This window comes from Myxocyprinus asiaticus, chromosome 2 (genome assembly GCF_019703515.2).
Source record: "Myxocyprinus asiaticus isolate MX2 ecotype Aquarium Trade chromosome 2, UBuf_Myxa_2, whole genome shotgun sequence".
Taxonomy (NCBI): domain Eukaryota; kingdom Metazoa; phylum Chordata; class Actinopteri; order Cypriniformes; family Catostomidae; genus Myxocyprinus; species Myxocyprinus asiaticus.
This window is the reverse complement of record NC_059345.1, coordinates 40835359-40851731: the sequence shown is the minus strand read 5'-3', so window position 1 is coordinate 40851731 and position 16373 is coordinate 40835359. Positions and strand designations below refer to the sequence as shown.

Below are 16373 nucleotides of genomic sequence, written 5' to 3'. Positions count from 1 at the left end.
TAATTAGTATATTTAATAAAAAAATTACTAATTTCTTTCTCTGCAGTCCCGAACTCATTTCTCCCTCCACGAGAAGCCGTCATCTCTACCCTGCATTATATGAGTAAAGAGCTGCTGAGTACTGATGATGCAGTAGCATGGTCAAAGACATAATATATTTAATGTATTACAAAGCAGAGAGAGTTGTGCTGAGAAAGAACTTGAAGCAACAGTGATACTAGTATTGGGCATATCCAGCATGAAAGTTCAGCTGATCAAGCAAACTATGTCTGTGATGTCAGGTAAACTTGAAGTGTCCTGTCATTTTGTTCAGGAGAAAGCTGATAATAGTGTCATAAAAAAACTGACAGTAAATTAATCTAGTCCCAAAAACATGGCTATGATTAGCTGGATTTCTGGTAAAATTGTTTTTATTTTAAATGTAGCTTTTTTCTTTTCTTTTCAAGTAAAATTCATCATTTCAGACTAAATAGACAAATCATTTGTGGAATTCCATTTTAATAATTTAAGAAAGACATTTTAAGATAAATCAGATATTTCTCATAATTTCTGAAAAGGTATCTTGTCAGGATCAAATCTATTGAGACATTTAGTGACAATAATCCGCAAACAAAAAAATTACATTATAATGTCACATATTTTAAGTTCATTCTTGTAGGCTACGAGTGAGTAGGGGTGGCAAGGGGCCCCATCAAGTTTTTTGGCACTAGGGCCCACAAGATCCAAGTTACGTCACTGGCTTCAAGTGTTTGTGCTTCTCATCTGTGTTGATATCAGACACACTAAAGAAGATCCGTGAAGCTCTTGTGATTGTGTATGTATCCGCTTTTTTAAATTTTCAGAATAGACGGTTATTTACTTTTTTTTTGTAATTAATATTTTTTATCAAATCATACAATAACAATGAAATGCAAAACATATATTTATATATATATTTAAATGTTGATATATAAAATCAACATTTAAACCCCACAACCACCCCTCCCCCTCCCCAACCCTGCCCCCCCAAAAACCAACCCTGTGGTCAAACATAAGTAAATATATAGAAATAAAAATCAAACAGACACACATATGTACATATATATATATATATATAAAAATTAATAATATATATATATATATATATATATATATATATATATATATATATATATATATATATATATATATATATATATATATATATGTATATATACAAACATAATGATCATACTAACTATATTACACTACTCTCTCCACACCCCACCCGAGAGCCCTCCAAAAACTCCAAATACCTGCCCCATTTCCGTATAAACATATCCAAACCACCCCGTCTTCCTGATGACACCTCCTCATAAGCTGCCACCCTCCCCACCTCCGTGCACCACTCCGGATATGGGGGCGCACCAGCTGACCTCCAACCCCTCAAAATAACCTGCCTGGCGATCATCACACAGGTCAGAACCCAGTTCTCTATATGGCCATCCCCCACATCGATGACCGCCCCATCACCCAGAACACAAAGTCTGGGGCAAAACAAAACCCGAGTGCCCACCACGTTGCACACAAAATTCTGAACCTTCGACCAGAATTTCTGGATCTCGACACACCACCAAAAAACATGGGCCATGTCTCCATCCTCCGATTGGCATCTCCAGCAGGTGGGTGTGTCTTTTAGACCAAGCCTATACAGTCTAGAGGGGGTCCAATAAAATCTATGCACAAATTTTAATTGTATAAGACAAACCCTTGCATCTCTAGATGCAGACTTAACATTTTTAAGAATTTTAGCCCACACTCCTTCCTCCAATGCCAAGTTGAAATCTTTCTCCCATATTCTCGAAAGGAGTTAAGGCTCCGTCCCCCAGACTCTGAATTAACAGGGAGTAGTACACTGATGCCACAAAGCATCTGCCTCCTTAGGGGGGTGTGTACTACTCCCAAAAATAGTACAAAGCAGGTGGCGCAGTTGTAAATACCTATAAAACTGAGGTCTGGGGATCCCAAAATGTTGGACCAAGTTTTCAAACGATCTCAACACTCCACTTTCATATAGGTCACCGAGTGTAGCAACCCCCCTCACAATCCACTCCGGCCAGCAGAAAGGGGACTTGCCAATACACAATATTAGGTTCTGCCATATGCTCGAGGCAGCATTTAAATAAGTGTCCAATTTAAACAATCTGGACACTTTAGTCCATACCAAGTGTAAATGCGAAATAACGGGGTGTAATTTAACTTTTCCGATTAGTTTGATAGAGAGGCTTTGTAATGGTGAAATAGGGGCAAGAACTGCCTGTTCAATAACAAACCAGGGAGGGGCTCTCTCAGGTGGAAGTAACTGATGAGCCAAATGTCTGAGACTGAACATAGTAATAAAACAAAATCTTGGGTAGACCTAGCCCACTTTTGTCAATCGGCCTATTAACTTATTAAAATGCAATCTGGGACGTTTACCATTCCAAATGAAGGACTTCGCTATGCTATCAAATTGCTTGAAATAAGAGAGGGGGACATCTACAGGGAGAGACTGTAGGAGGTAGTTGAATTTTGGAATACAATTCATTTTAATAACATGAACCTTCCCAATCATTGATAAATGTAATGAAGCCCACTTGTCCACATCGCTCGAAAAACGTTTTATTAAAGGGTCAAAATTAACACTAACTAAATCAGACAAATTTGCTGGGAATAAAATCTGCAAATACTTAATGCCCGGTTTGGGCCACTGTAAGGCGCCCGGCTGGAAAGCCGTTACTGGACAATACGCTGTCAGAGCCAAAGCTTCAGATTTAGACCAATTGACTTTGTATCCTGAGAACTTGGAAAAGGAATTAATAATTCAGTGGAGGCAAGGCATAGATCTAATGGGGTCGGAGACGAATAATAAAATATCATCTGCGTAAAGCAGAAGCTTATGCGCCACACCTCCCGCCACCACCCCTGGAAAATCATCCTCCTTTCTTATCGCGGCTGCTAATGGTTCCAGGGAAAGACAGAACAATAATGGGGAAAGAGGGCAACCCTGCCGAGTGCCCTTATTCAGAGTAAAATAATCTTAAATTAATCCATTTGTTTGTACCGCTGCTTCAGGGTGTCTATAAAGTAACTTAATCCAACCAATAAAAGTACTCCCGAACCCATACATTTCCAAAATCTTAAAAAGATAATCCCATTCTACCATATCAAACGCCTTTTCGGCGTCAAGTGAGATGGCAGCGACCGGCGACTGATCATTCACTACTGACCACATGATATTGATGAGACGCCTAATGTTATCAGAAGAGCTGTGACCCCGAATAAATTCCACCTGATCTATATGTATAAGAGATGTCATAACCTTACTTAATCGGTTAGCCAAAATGTTTGACAACATTTTTACATCTAGTTGGATCAGGGAGATTGGACAGTAACTTTTACACTCGCTTGGATCTTTGTCCTTTTTAAGAATCAAACTGATCCGGGCTTGTGTCATGGTTGGAGGAAGCTTTCCATTCTTTAATGATTCAGTATAAACTTCTTACAAAAGTGGAGCCAGTTCTGTAGCATAGGATCTTAAAAATTCTGCAGCAAAACCATCTGGCCCCGGAGCCTTGCCAGTAGGTAGGGACTTAATTACCTCGTCAAGCTCCTCCAAGGTTATCTCTGAGTCAAGAGAGTTTTTTTGCTCAATCGTCAGTTTAGGAAGATCTAATGGTTCCACAAAGTTTCTAATATCTTCATCAGTAGACGAAGACGTGGAACTATAAAGATCAAGATAGAACTCTTTAAAGGCATTATTAATATCAATGGCTGAGGTAAAAATTTCACCACCAGCAGATTTCACTGAGGGAATGGTAGAAAGAGACTCTCTGCTTTATATATCAAGCCAAAAGCTTCCCTGCTTTGTCCCCCAACTCAAAGTATAACTGTCTTGCCCTGAATAACCAAAACTCCACTTTCCGCGACAAAATAGTATTATATCTATATTTCAATCAGGTCAATTCTCTGAGCCCATCAGATGACATACGGCACTTCAGCTCTGCCTCTGCACTTTTAATATTTCCTTCCAACTCCACGAGTTCTCATGCATTGGATTTTTTGATGAATGAGGCATATTGTATGATCCAACCCCTAAGAACCGCCTAAAGTGCCTCCCAAGCCACTCCCACAGAGGATACTGAGGACCAGTTGGTCTCCAAATAAACATTGATTTCAGTCTTTAACATTTGTTGGAAATCAGGATTTTGCAAAAGGGATACATTAAGGTGCCAACTATATGATTTCTTTTTCTCTATATGTGGCAACACCTCTAAACTCACCAGGGTGTGATCTGAGACTAAAATGTTTCCAACTGATCAATCAACAACAGTTGAAATGAGGGATTTGGAGATATATATATATATATATATATATATATATATATATATATATATATATATAAATCTATTCTAGAATAAATCTTATGGACTGATGAAAAAAATGTATAGCCCCTACCAGATGGGTTCAAAAGTCTCCAAATATCTGTAAGACCAAGATTTTTACACATCCTGTGAAGCATCAGTGTTGCTCTAGGGGGTTTACACACATTTGCTTCACTATGATCAAGGACTGAATCCATCAAAAGATTAAATTCTCCTCCCAATATTATATCATGAGGGGTGCCAGCTGTTTGCAACATCCCTTCAAGATCTATAAAAAAGCCTTGATCATCAGCATTAGGTGCATAAATATTAGCCAAAATCAGACTTTGGCCCTGAATTTCTGCTAAAACAATAATGACCCTTCCTAATTTATCTTTAATCTGTTTGAGACATTTGAATTGTAAATGTTTATTTACCAATATAATGACTCCCTTGCTCTTACTTGAGCCAACACTAAAGAAAACATGTCCACCACATATCTTCCCAAATTTTTCAGCTTCCTGCGGGGAAAGATGCGTTTCTTGAAGAAACACTATATCATATTTCTTACGTTTATGAAAAGAAATAACCTTCCTTCTTTTTATGGGGTGCCCCAACCCATTCACATTCCACGTGGAGAGAGACAATCCACTCATATTAACATTTGGCATTTTTGATATAATAGAAAAAATAAATTGTGTGCCAAAAACAAAATGATGAAGACCACATTTCAACATTAATGCAACAATAAAACCCCGAACTTCCCCCCGAACAAAACAAGCAGAAAAAAGAAAAACGTGCGCATTAACCCTGCACACGACAGCGCCAACTGGCGTCCATCCCTCTAAACTCAAAGTGTCCATGTACGCCTACGAGAGCCCCCACGACAACTTTGCCATCGGATTGCTCAATTTTGCCTCACAAATTTGTAAGGCAAAATTACATAACATCAAATATTTTGTAAAACAAACCCCAGCCAATAGGCAGAATAAACACAAAGAACGTGTAGACTCATTCACAGAACTGTCTCAAAGGTGTGTTCCTTCACAAAACAAATTCCAGCCGATATAAAGCCGTTCAGTTTCCTCGGTCAGACAAACGAATCTTCAGTGAGCCAGCTGATGAGTGCAGCAGATGACATAATCATTCCAATGTCCCACGAAAATACTCCACAAATCATACTCCAGCCAACAGGAGGCATAAGCACAACGAACAGACAGATTCATCCATAACTGTCCTGAAGTAATGTTGTTATTTAACAAAACAAGCTCCAACCACTAGGCGGAACCAGCACAAAAGGAAACCAATTCACTCGGAGGCCGCATAAAAGTATATCCCATGACTTACACAGTCCGTCAACTTTATAAAAGACATCCTTTGTGTGGGCAAGTAGATATTTTGCGGTCATCCGTTGTGTCTATTCTCAATCTGGCTGGGAACTTCATTGTAAAAGTGATCTTCCGTCAATGCAAAAGTTTCTTTAAGGAAAAGTGTTAATCCACAAAACAAAACAAACTCCAGCCACTTGGCAGAGCCAACGCAAAAAGAAACAAAAATGGCTTCCCAGCTTCCTCCGAAAGTCAGAGTATGTGCAATGAGTCAATCCACTCACAAGAAAAACACCCAATGGTTTACTCACCCATTGTTTCTATAAAAGACATTGCCTGATTGGGACATGTAAATATTTTGCTGCCGTCCTTGGTGTTTATTCTCAGATTGGCAGGGAACATCAGAGCAAAAGTTATCTTCCGCTGATGTAAGAGTTTCTTGCATTCCTTGAACCGATTGCGTTTCACTCTTGTCGAGTTCGCAAAGTCCAGAAACAAGAAAATATTGTGATTCTTCCAAGAAAGCTTTCTTTTCCAAGAAAGACTCTGTGAGCTTGCTCGACCTCCAGTTTATGGCCTGTTATGTCAAGCAGATCTCGGGAAAAGCTCATCTAGGAATTTCACCATATCTCTGCCCTCCTCATGCTCAGGAAATCCCACAATTCGAACGTTATACCTGCAGCTTCTATTCTCAAGATCTTCAAGCTTTTCAAGAACAAGTTCCAAATCAACTTTGGTTGCGGGTGGATTAGCGGCTAATTCCCTCTCTGATGACTCCAAATAATTGATTCGTCTCTCAACATCTGTCACTCTTGTGACTAACTCAAATACATTTTTTTCCATCGCTGTAATTGATCGACGGATTACAGCAAGATCCTCCAAGTCCGCAAGTACCTTCGTCAACATCACCGACATGTTGGACAGTTGACGCTGGATTTCATCTCCTGCTGGGCCATCCAAATCGAGTCCCCGGTCCACAGGCCTGTCTGGGCTTTCATCTTGTTTCATTTTAATGTCTCCAGAGCCCAACGATTTTGACTTCCTTGCCATGTTTACCTCAAACAGCAAATGTGTAACTGGGTGAATTTCACCAGATTAAATCATGAAAATAATTTTAAAAATTTGCAAATTGCACAGAGCTGTCCCTCACACGTCTGCCCTTCACATGGCGTCACGTCGACGGTTATTTACTTTTAAAGACGCTCATAAACGGCAACGTTTAAACTCTTGTTTTAGCACAGCAGTTGATTGACAGGTGCGGGGTGGCACTTCACTGCTGCTGGGACACATACAGGACGGATTATTGTAAATGTGATGTGGACACTATGTGGGCATTTATGACCACATTCGTATGTGGTTTCTGTCATCTGATCACAAAACAATTTAGAGCCCGTTTAGACCTGTATTTAGGGCTGACCACATGTGATTGGATCACCTGAAACATCTTAATACCAGATAGAAACAGGGTCCATTAGAAACCAGGCTTTCAGTCAAAATGTATGGGTTTGTTAAGTTCAGAACAACAAGAGGGTGAGTAAATAATGACAAAGTTTTCAGGTAAACTATTTCTTTAATAGTGCTAATTTATGGTCATATAGATGACATATACAAGTCGAAGGCCAAAGCATAAAAATACATTGTGCAATGTGCAGGCCGCACATGAACTCTCCGCTAGGGCTGGCCCTCCGGATTCTAATGAGGTCACCCAGGAAACAAAGGAAGAAAGAAATCCTCATTGGGAGCGGAAAGAAACAGGACCACAAATAAGTCTCTAATAATTTGGGCTAATAGAAGGAAAAATAGCAGAAAAAACTAAAGTCCCAGTGCTGAAAATAGCAAAACCACCAATGGCATGCCAGCAATTAGTAACGATCAAGAAGATGAGAACTGGAATACTGAATTTGGAGATGTTTAAAAAAAATGTGGATGGAAAACCCTTGTGTCCACTGTGCCACATGTTTGCAAGCTACATCTTACTCATTTCAAACCAGCCATTTAGAAACATCTAGGAAAGATTAATTCAGACAGACAAGACAAATCATCTCAAGGGCTCACTTCACATGTGCAAACAATTTTTCCCATGCAATAGGAAGGACCAAATTAACTGTCTGTTAAGTATATGTACCGTGAATGAATGCCTATTTCATGAAGTAAGCCTTCAAGAGGACTTGACAAGGAGAAAAAAAACTAATGCAGACATGCTATTTATGTTAATATTGCCAACTTATTCTTTTTTTACACCCAGTGTCTCCTCAAATTCCCAAATTACATGTAAAAAAAAGTAATGTTTACATAAACTATGTACTGTCAAGAACTACCTTGAATGGCTTGCTGCCATCATACATCTTCTTTGCTTGGGATACATGTGCAGGGTTTTGGTGAATGGAATAGAGTGTGTTCATCTGTGCATTTTGTCTATTGAGTAAAACTTATTAGATTTTAATTTCCACAATGCAGAAATCATGTAAATCACTACATTTACAGGACAGAATAACACAGATATCCTATCAAGGAAGTACAAAAAATAAATAAAAAAGATTTTTCAAATGGCTTTCAAAGCAGCATTATATCCTGAAAATTATGTTTCTGTGGTGACATTTTTGCCAAATGATATTGTGTTGTTCATGACACGTTTTGTGGAATTCCAAGGAATTGTCCATTGTGTGGCACTAAAAGCAAGTTATATTTTCTCCCAAAGAGTTTTAGGTTTATTGCTCTGTTGAGTTTTGAATTTAACAAAATTTACATCCCTACCCTAAACTTTAAACCTAACCGATAGTCACATAATGTTTTTATGTGTCGACTGATGTCCTCCACCCCGGTCCTTTGTATCGTAAGTGCAACGCTCTATCTGTTGAGCCACCGTGCAATTTTTTTATCATGCCCAAACAGGCTCTAAAAGTAGTTTTTTATGTATTGCAAGAGCTCAAATGTATCACTGTTGTAAAAGTGTTTAGATGTCATAAGATAGCACAGTGTGAAGGACAGGGTGAAAAATGTTTATGAACTGATAATCTGCCATTTTATGCACTTTCACACAAATCACATGTAAAAGTCAATGTTGTTGTAGCACCTGTTTATTTCACCAGGAAGCTTCTGTGAGATGTACAGGATGCATATAAAACCCAATTTGCACAAATTTAGATATCGAAACATGATTTAAAAAAACCAGGTTGCATTTTGAAGACCAAATTTCAATATTATCTGATTTACAGTATAAGGGCTCTGATCTGATTAGAGGGTTGAGTAGTTGGTGCAGTGGCAGTTCTAGCTTGTATGGCACCCGGTGCGAAACCCGCTTCAACAAGCAAATGCACATGTCCTGCCTAAATCCGCTACTGAGTTGGTGAATTGATTCAGACCGAATGTAAATGAGTGCAGAGAGCCATCCAGTAGCAGGCACACAAGTTAAGCCCCTGGCATGACTGCCATTTTCAACAGCTGGTCCTTCTCACTTTGACTGAATACTACAAATCAACCAGGCTGAGTATTCTTCTTGAGTCTTGGAAGTGGCTTGTAGTCTATAATCTAAAATTGGAAAACTAACTGACTTTGGAAAATAAGAAAATTATGACTCAGGATAGGCATAATGGAATCTAGTTCTCCAAAGAGATTGTAGCCTTGGTGATGGCATCTCTAGACCACCTTGGAAATGTCGGTGAACCATATCTTTAATTTATCAGATTTACAAATAGCATGAGAGCAAGAGAACATCATGCTAACACTTTGAGCTCAGTGAGAGATTCAGCACTCTCTACACCCTCCTTTATTTTAAGGACTCCCTTTCTGTCTCCCTTTATTCTGAATATCCCTTTGGGAATCAAAAACGTATGCCTGTTTGTTTATCTCTTTTTCTGATGCAGTATCTTACTTTCTTGTTGTGCCTTTCCACTCTCTCTTCCTCTCTCTCTCTCTCTCGCTCTCTGTCTTAACTAAACACAGCTATCAGCAAGCAAACAGATGGATGGTTCTTGACAGTTCTGCAAACACACAAACAACAGCAGAGACTCTTTCTAAATACCAGATAGATGACTATATCTCCTCATATTTACTGAAAAAGAGATTTGTCATCAGAAGTGCAGGAAGGCAAAATAAATAAAACAAGATTATCGGGAGGAAGAAGAAAGACACATGCAGAGATAGACAGAGATAAAAGGGAAAACACAAAGAGCGCCATTTCAGCAATTGAAATAGCTTCACTACTGGTATTGTTATGACTCTAGTACCCTTCTCCAAAAACAGAGCCCTTTAGGAACTGACAAGAGCAGGATCTGGAATTAATGATGGATTGTTCCTCCTTTGACAGAGCTTATTCAACACATCAAATGGTGCACAGGAAATGTTAGTCTCTCTGTTAAACTCAGTACAGCTCTTTTTCAATCTAAATTTGAGAGTATCGCAAGACACCCACTACATTATAAACTAAAAAGGCCTGAAGTTATTGTTAAAAAAAGAAAGAAAAAAAAAAAACACTGTCTACACTCAAGGCATAAAGTTTTTTACACATGTCAGTATCTGCCTAAATCTTGTGTGCTCATACAATTAAAGTGATCCTTTACAAGTTTTCTGTCTGTTCCAATTACAACAAGTGTAAATCATGGTGTAAATGCTTTGAATTTGTACACAGGGGTGCCCTGGATATGCTTAAATTTCAATATTTTCATGTAGGTAGGGTAGTTCTCTTGGAAAAATAACTAATTTCCATGGTCATGAAACAATTTCAGTGAAGATGACTTCCCATTAGCACTGTAACAACTGATGCATGTTAAATGCTGTCAGTTCTGTCTGGTGACAGAATCCACTGCAATCTATTTTATTATCTATTTTAAACATCTAATATCATTTCCTAAACCGTGACGTTACCCTGAATGGAAATCTGGAGGTGACAAAGTAAAATGCAGAGAGCTGCAAGAAGGGCTGTGCTTATGGTAAAATCACTTTAGAGTAAAGGTTTTTGCTGTGCAGTCTCTTAACAAAGCTGGCAAATGATCCTATCCAACTATACCAGAGTATTGTTTATCTGTGTATCTATTCGATCTACTGTGAGTCTACCAGTTGCTTGGCTCAGTTGAGGTTACAGCTCTCCAAGCTGTAAGACATCTGACATGGCAGCCAGAACCTGCATAATTCACAAAGTTACTGCCTCTTTGCCAAAGAGACCTTAAGTAATTAAAAGCAGCAACGAGAACACAGTCCACACTCCGATTTTTTTTAATACACACAAATGCAATGATGTAGCTGCATGCCAGTTCCGTGCACCTAACAAAAGGGCATTTTTCTAGATCTTTTGGAGAAGCACAGAGTGCAGTGAGACTTCTTTGATTACAGAAAGGGAATGACAGGTCATTGGGACTTAGTTTCAAAGTTGTGGTACAACCTTTAAACTGTAAAACAACAATATAACTATTATTAGTTATAAAAAGAGTTAAAGGAATAGTTCACCCAAAAAGGAAAATTCTCTCATCATTTTCTCACCCTCATGCCATCCCAGATGTGTATGACTATTTCTTCTGCAGAACACAAACAAAGATTTTTAGAAGAATATCTCAGCTCTGTAGGTCCATACAAAGCAAGTGAATGGTGACAAAACTTTAAAGCTCCACAAAACACGTAAAGGCAGCATAAAAGTAATCCATATGTTCAGAAGTGATCCAATCGGTTTTTGGTGAGAATAGACCAAAATATAACCCCTTTTTCACTATACATCCTGACATCAGAAATCTCTTTGGTGATCATTATTCCATGCTTAATTACACTTCCTAGCGCCATCTAGCGGTCTGCGCATGCATCAAGCGCTAGGAAGTGTACTGATTGCAATGGCAAGATGTACAGTGAAAATTAGTTACATTTTGGTCTGTTCTCACCCAAAACTGATTAGCTTGCTTCAGAAGACATGAGGTGCATCCCAAACCGCACTCTTCTGCGCTATTCTACGCCATTTTGTAGTGTAAGTAGTGTGAGTAGTACGTTTACACTGAAAATGCAGCAAAAAGAAGTGTACTTTAAGTACCCGGATGATGCACTTTTTCAACCATCAAAAACGAAGTGTGGAATGTTGGACACTTCATGCACTCAGTGCATGCAGCTTGCCGTACATAGCGGAAGGGGCGGAGTTACCTGGCTGCGCTGCTGGTCTGACAAAACAGTTGTCAATAATGAAGAATGTAGCAGCTAGCGAAACTTCAGTGGATACAGCACCTTACATATGTGAGTTGAATGCTTTACCATCACCCCAAGCTGTGTGAATATGTACGTTGTTTAAGTTCCAAGTGTTGAACTGAGGTTGGCTAACACACTAAAGCTAGCAGCAACACATCACTTTCGCTTGAAACATCACTTCCGTCAGCTGTTTAACGGCGAATGCTTCCGTGTAGTAAAAACTGTTAAGTGTTCCATTTGGGATGATACTACACTTTGTAAATTCATTCACTACATGGCTGAGTGCATAGTATATTTTGTAAGTGCATAGTGTATAGTGTGTCGTTTGGGACATAGCTATGGATTAAAACACAGGAGTCTTTATGGATTACTTTTATGCTGCCTTTATGTGCTTTCTGGATCTTCAAAGTTTTGGCAACCATTCACTTGCATTGTATGGACCTACAGAGCTGAGATATTCTTCTAAAAATCATAATTTGTGTTCAGCAGAAGAATTAAAGTCATACACATCTGGGATTTCATGAGGGTGAGTAAATGATGAGAACTTTAATATTTGGGTGAACTGTCCCTTAATGCAATAGTAGAAGAAAAAAACAAAGGAATCTCAATCCTATTAACTTTTAAACTTCGGTTAAAGGCAAATAAAGACGAAGCACAACAAACTTATAACAGGTAGGCTATTAAAAAGTTAATAAGGTGCTTTTGTTTTATTTGCAATGCTCGTTCGTCATGAGTTGTTTTCTCAGTCTTCTGAATGAGTGATGTCTCCTTCAGACACAATTCACCAAACAATCACAACAAAGACAAGCGAGTGCATTTGCGATGTAGTCACTCAGGGGTGTTCTCCTTTAACATTAGCGAGATTTTTTATGTTTCATACTGACTATATCATATATTATATTGTTGATGCGACAGAGCTATAAGTATCGTCAGACTTCAAATGTGTGTTCATATGATACCTAGTTCAAGCTTGTTGAACGCCTGTCAGCTGCTAGGCGCCTCACATGCAGGTGTACTGGGGCCGTTCACACCGAATGCGTTTTTGCTGCAGTCCGCGATGTTTGTTCATTGTTAGGTTTTTTATGTCAACATGCGCTAGATTAGACAGACGACTTTGACGCGCAGAAGCGTCGCGTTTTTTAGACGCCGTGTCAAGAAGTACTTCAAGTTTTCTCGAGACACCTGCGTTCTGTTGCGCTGCCTCTAGGTTTTTTAGTGCTAGAAGGCGTTCGGTTTGAACGACCACTAAAGGATAGGTGCGCTCCGGCGTCAGCTGTCATTCTTACATTACCGGATGGGTTGGTAAACAATGAACCACATCACTCGATACACGTTGTTTGTTTTGTGTGATAATGAAGCTTCAGTACCGACTTGTACTTCAAACACCTGTCTACCATCCCAGGATGTTGTCTGTCTTATTATGCACGAATCCTAAATTTATTCGTGAAGTGTGTACGGACATAATTACTTCACCATCTTATCAGTTTTCGGGACAAGAGCGGAAGAGGGGGTAGCCTACTTACGCTGCTGTTCTCCCCCGTCCAGTGAACCATTGCCTGGTTGTGGGTGGCATCTCCTTTAAGGACGAAAGAGCTGCTGAGCAGTGAGACTTTCTCCATGTTCGATGCCCTCCGGACTCGGGGAAATCCCATGGCCGGTCCGACCGGGTCCCCGCTGTAATCTCCGCGGCTGAGCGCTGGAATAAGCGATTCATCTCTGCCAACGACATGCCCACCGTGGCTGTCAAGCTCTCGGTCCCGTTCGTTTCTCCGGTTTAAAACGCTGCTCTGACATGAAATCGGTCCGAACAGTGACATGCACGTCAAAGCGAAAAACAAAGCTGTGTACAGGTGCGCAAAATATGTCACGACACGCGCCATGATGTGCGCCTTCATTTAACACTGTCAAAGCGAGTGCGATGCAAGAGAGATGGAAAGCTCTAATGTAAGAGAGAGAGAGAGAGAGAGAGAGGGAGGGTGGGGAACCAGAGCAAGAAACAGAGAGCGTGCTCATGTCCTGTATAATTGACAGCGAAGACCGTGGCGGCTTTTCCCCGTATTCGCCTGCCACCTAGTGATGCAATAGTCAATTGTTTGTTTTTCACTTAAAACTATTTTAGAAATATGCATCAAGATATTGATAGCAACAGGTTCCAAAAAAAAAAAATCATTCAGGTTTAAATACGTAAAAGCCTAAAGATGACCATTACCATTTTTGTCAATACAACCATGTGCAATATTCAATCCATCCATTCCTACTTATGTCCATATTTCATTTATATTCTTTAACATATCCTACCTCTTCTTCAATACATTACTTCACCTGCACATAACTGTATATCTGTATATAAAATATTCTAACAACATTATTGCTCTATTGTATATTTCTCTTTTTTCATCTGTCATTTTTATTTTTATGTCACTATATGTATATATGTTTAAATGTATATGTTTGTATGTATGTATATACAGCTGCATTTGCACTGGAAGCTTCTGTCACCGTGACAAATTCCTTGTGTGTGTGTGTGTGTGTGTGTGTGTGTGTGTGTGTGTGTGTGTGTGTGTAAGCATACTTGGCAATAAAGCTCATTCTGATTCTGATTACTGAGGTGTAATCCATCTATTCAACTTTGACTGTCCATTGTCAATGTCCATAAAAGGATAGTTCACCCAAAAATGAAAGTTCTCTCATCATTTACTCACCCTCATGCCATCCCAGATGTGTATGACGTTCTTTCTTCTGCTGAACACAAATGAAGAATAGTTTTAGAAGAATATCTCAGTTCTGTAGGTCCTCACAATGCAAGTGAATGGTGACCAAAACTTTCAAGCTCCAAAAATCTCTTAAAGGCATCATAAAAGTAATCCATAAGACTCCAGTGGTTTAATCCATATCTTCAGAAGCGATAACTATAAATCTCCACTTTCACTTTCAAGTATTTATAGTTAAAAAAAAAAGGACTTATATATTGATCTGTTTCTCACCCACACCTATCTCATCGCTTCTGAAGATATGGATTAAACCACTGGAGTCTTATGGATTACTTTTATGATGCCTTTAAGAGATTTTTGGAGCTGGAAAGTTTTGGTCACCATTCACTTGCATTGTGAGGACCTACAGAACTGAGATATTCTTCTAAAACCTTCGTTTGTGTTCTGCACAAATTCATACACATGGATGGCATAAAAGTGAGTGGCATTTTTGGGTGAACTATCACTTTAAGCAGAAGCAAGGTTAGGCTACAGAAATACATTAATATAATAACTTTTAAATGAATGTATGTTAATGTTGTCACATTTGCATGCAGGCTCTGTGAAAAGGGAATACAGCAATTGCACAGTTTTGGTAGTTCTGATAAAAACTTGATCCTCTCAGCCTTTGAGAAGATACCACAACCTTCTTAAATGTAAATGTTTTGAAACAATATTTATTATAATTTCATTATAGTAATTATAGAATTTTGAACATGGGTGGGTGCTGCTTTTTACTCAAATTGTGTTTTTTTTTTTTTTTTTTTGTTTTTTGTCAGATAATAAATAGTGACATCATCAGCAAAAGTGGGCAAGGTTTTTAAATTATGTTTTCTGCCATTTAAGGGCTAGAGAAATTGTTAGAGCACACTTCTTCAGCAAAACTCTAGCTTTTAACTGGTCTAGGTTGCTCTAATAGCTCTAACTAGCTTGAGTCAAGCTGAAGATCAGTTAGCTAGCATAAATGACCTACATGGTCCAGCTAGAAACCTGGTAAAACCTTGATAACATAAGCATCTGTTTTTTTTTTTTGCTGGATTTTCCTGAAGGCTTGCAACAGGACAATCCACACAATATCTTACTAATGGTCTAAATACATTAAAATAATATACATTTGCAAGCACGCTTGTTGCTACATCACACAGCCACAATTAGGCTATTAGAATATATCCAGGCTCTGATCAGAACAACTATAAAAATTATTCCGGCCCGTTTTTTTCAATACAATTGCAGTTGATAGTGCCTCACTTTAAAGCTTAAAAAAGAACCCAAACGTGTTGTAAAAGTAGCCCATCCAGCTCGTGTATCATATTCCAAGTCATCTTAAAGTAATATAAGGGTTCGGTAAGAAATGTTGTGTTAAACAATGTGTAACATTGTGTTCAGTGCTAAACAATACAAGCAATCATGTGAACACGCGAACCACTATGAACATGCTTCTCTCATAGCGCAAGGACATCAAGATTTTTACTACAAAATTACTTAAATTTTAAAATAGCCGCTTTTCCACCATCGGGTCGAATGGTGATAAGTGCCAGTTGTTTACCCTTGTCCCCTGTAGCTGGATAACAATTCAGGTGAAGACTGTTTCATTGTTTAGCATTAGACCCTCTGGATTTACCACCAAAACATGTACAGAACAGCTCATGTCTGTCGTGGATGCATTGCAAGAATGCAAGCTGCTCCCTAAGAGCAGATTATTCAGAGACAAGCAGCTATGAAAAATGCATTATACTTAAGTGCGACAGGGAATATGCAAAGATGCAAATTATAGT

At 38.9% G+C, this 16373-nt stretch overlaps 1 protein-coding gene across 7 annotated transcripts in view; it reads right to left on the bottom strand.

The window, feature by feature from the left end:
- Nucleotides 1–13771, bottom strand: part of sorcs2 (sortilin-related VPS10 domain containing receptor 2) — a 283640-nt gene extending 269869 nt beyond the window's left edge. For all 7 annotated transcript variants that reach the window (XM_051719980.1, XM_051720016.1, XM_051719989.1 and 4 more), the window contains exon 1: nt 13372–13771. In XM_051719980.1, coding sequence (XP_051575940.1) covers nt 13372–13743 — 372 coding nt within the window. In that variant the 5' untranslated portion in view covers nt 13744–13771. The remainder of the gene's footprint in view (nt 1–13371) is intronic.
- Between the last annotated feature and the right edge of the window lie 2602 nt (nt 13772–16373).